Here is a 1045-nt window from a genome sequence, read left to right as displayed (position 1 = left end):
ACCTTCAGTATACTTTTCAACGCTTTTCTCATATTCACCAATTTTAAACGCTTCATTTCCTTCATTCTTTAAACTCTCCGCTTTAACTCTTCGTTCCTCTCTTTGGTCATCGGTGAGATCCAATTCCGCATCTTTCAGAGATTCCTCGTCTATAGAATCTGTGTCGCTTTCATCTTTGTCACTTTCCGCTCTATAATCACTGGTTTTATCATCTTTATCATATTCTTCAGTATATGGAATGTCTGTAATAAATAATATATGTTAATAGGAACTCTGAGCTCCAATTCATCATCATATCATCACCAGCTCACTATATCCCCACTGAGGGGCTCAGAGCCTTGTATAAGGAGTGACTAGATTATAATCAACCTTACTGCACCGCGGGTTGACTTCACACATATCTTTGAATTTCTTTGCCCATATGCAGGCATTGTGATGTTTTTCTTTGCCGTAAGAATGTTGGGTTAATTATATAATAATAAATAATAATAATAATAAATTGTTCATTACTTAAAAACATAAATTTTTATACTTAAGTATCCGTTGCTGGGACATTCTTGTAAGTAAAATAATTAATTGTGACAGAATGTCCCATTCTTCCATAGCATACAATACATTTTTATAAATAATAATTATACCTATATTCTAAGAATTTTTATATTTTGTTCGTGTGTTTCTTTGTTGCATTTTGTGTGAGTTTGTGTGAGTGTTGTGTGAGTGTTGGTGTGTGTGTGTGAGAGATGTTTAGAGTATCTTTGCTAGTTTCACTCGAGTATTGTTTCTGCCTTTTCATATTTTAGTTGATAAAGCCAATTTGTAACACTCTTTTTTAAGTCATATAACTTAGACTGTGAGATATTTAAAATTTTATTAATTTTCTTATACATATACATATGTACACATGAAATTTAAAAATCACATTGGTACGGCAGGATTCGAACCCAAGACCTATAGATTACAAGTCCAGTGCTTAAACCCCTGCTAATGACGCTCTTTGCCAATATTTTTTTTTTTATATAACAAGGTGGCAAACGAGCAAGCGACC

General features: G+C 33.0%; 1 protein-coding gene across 1 annotated transcript in view; it reads right to left on the bottom strand.

Annotated features, from left to right (window-relative positions):
* Nucleotides 1–1045, bottom strand: part of LOC106106978 (tetratricopeptide repeat protein 1-like) — a 4488-nt gene that overhangs the window by 2366 nt on the left and 1077 nt on the right. The window contains exon 2 of the mRNA XM_013287642.1: nucleotides 3–242. Within this exon, the coding sequence (XP_013143096.1) occupies nucleotides 3–242 (240 nt within the window). The remainder of the gene's footprint in view (nucleotides 1–2; nucleotides 243–1045) is intronic.

The sequence above is a fragment of the Papilio polytes genome, unplaced genomic scaffold (assembly GCF_000836215.1).
Source record: "Papilio polytes unplaced genomic scaffold, Ppol_1.0 DF822067.1, whole genome shotgun sequence".
NCBI lineage: Eukaryota > Metazoa > Arthropoda > Insecta > Lepidoptera > Papilionidae > Papilio > Papilio polytes.
Note: the sequence above shows the minus strand (reverse complement) of the source record. Positions and strands in the feature narration are given on the sequence as shown.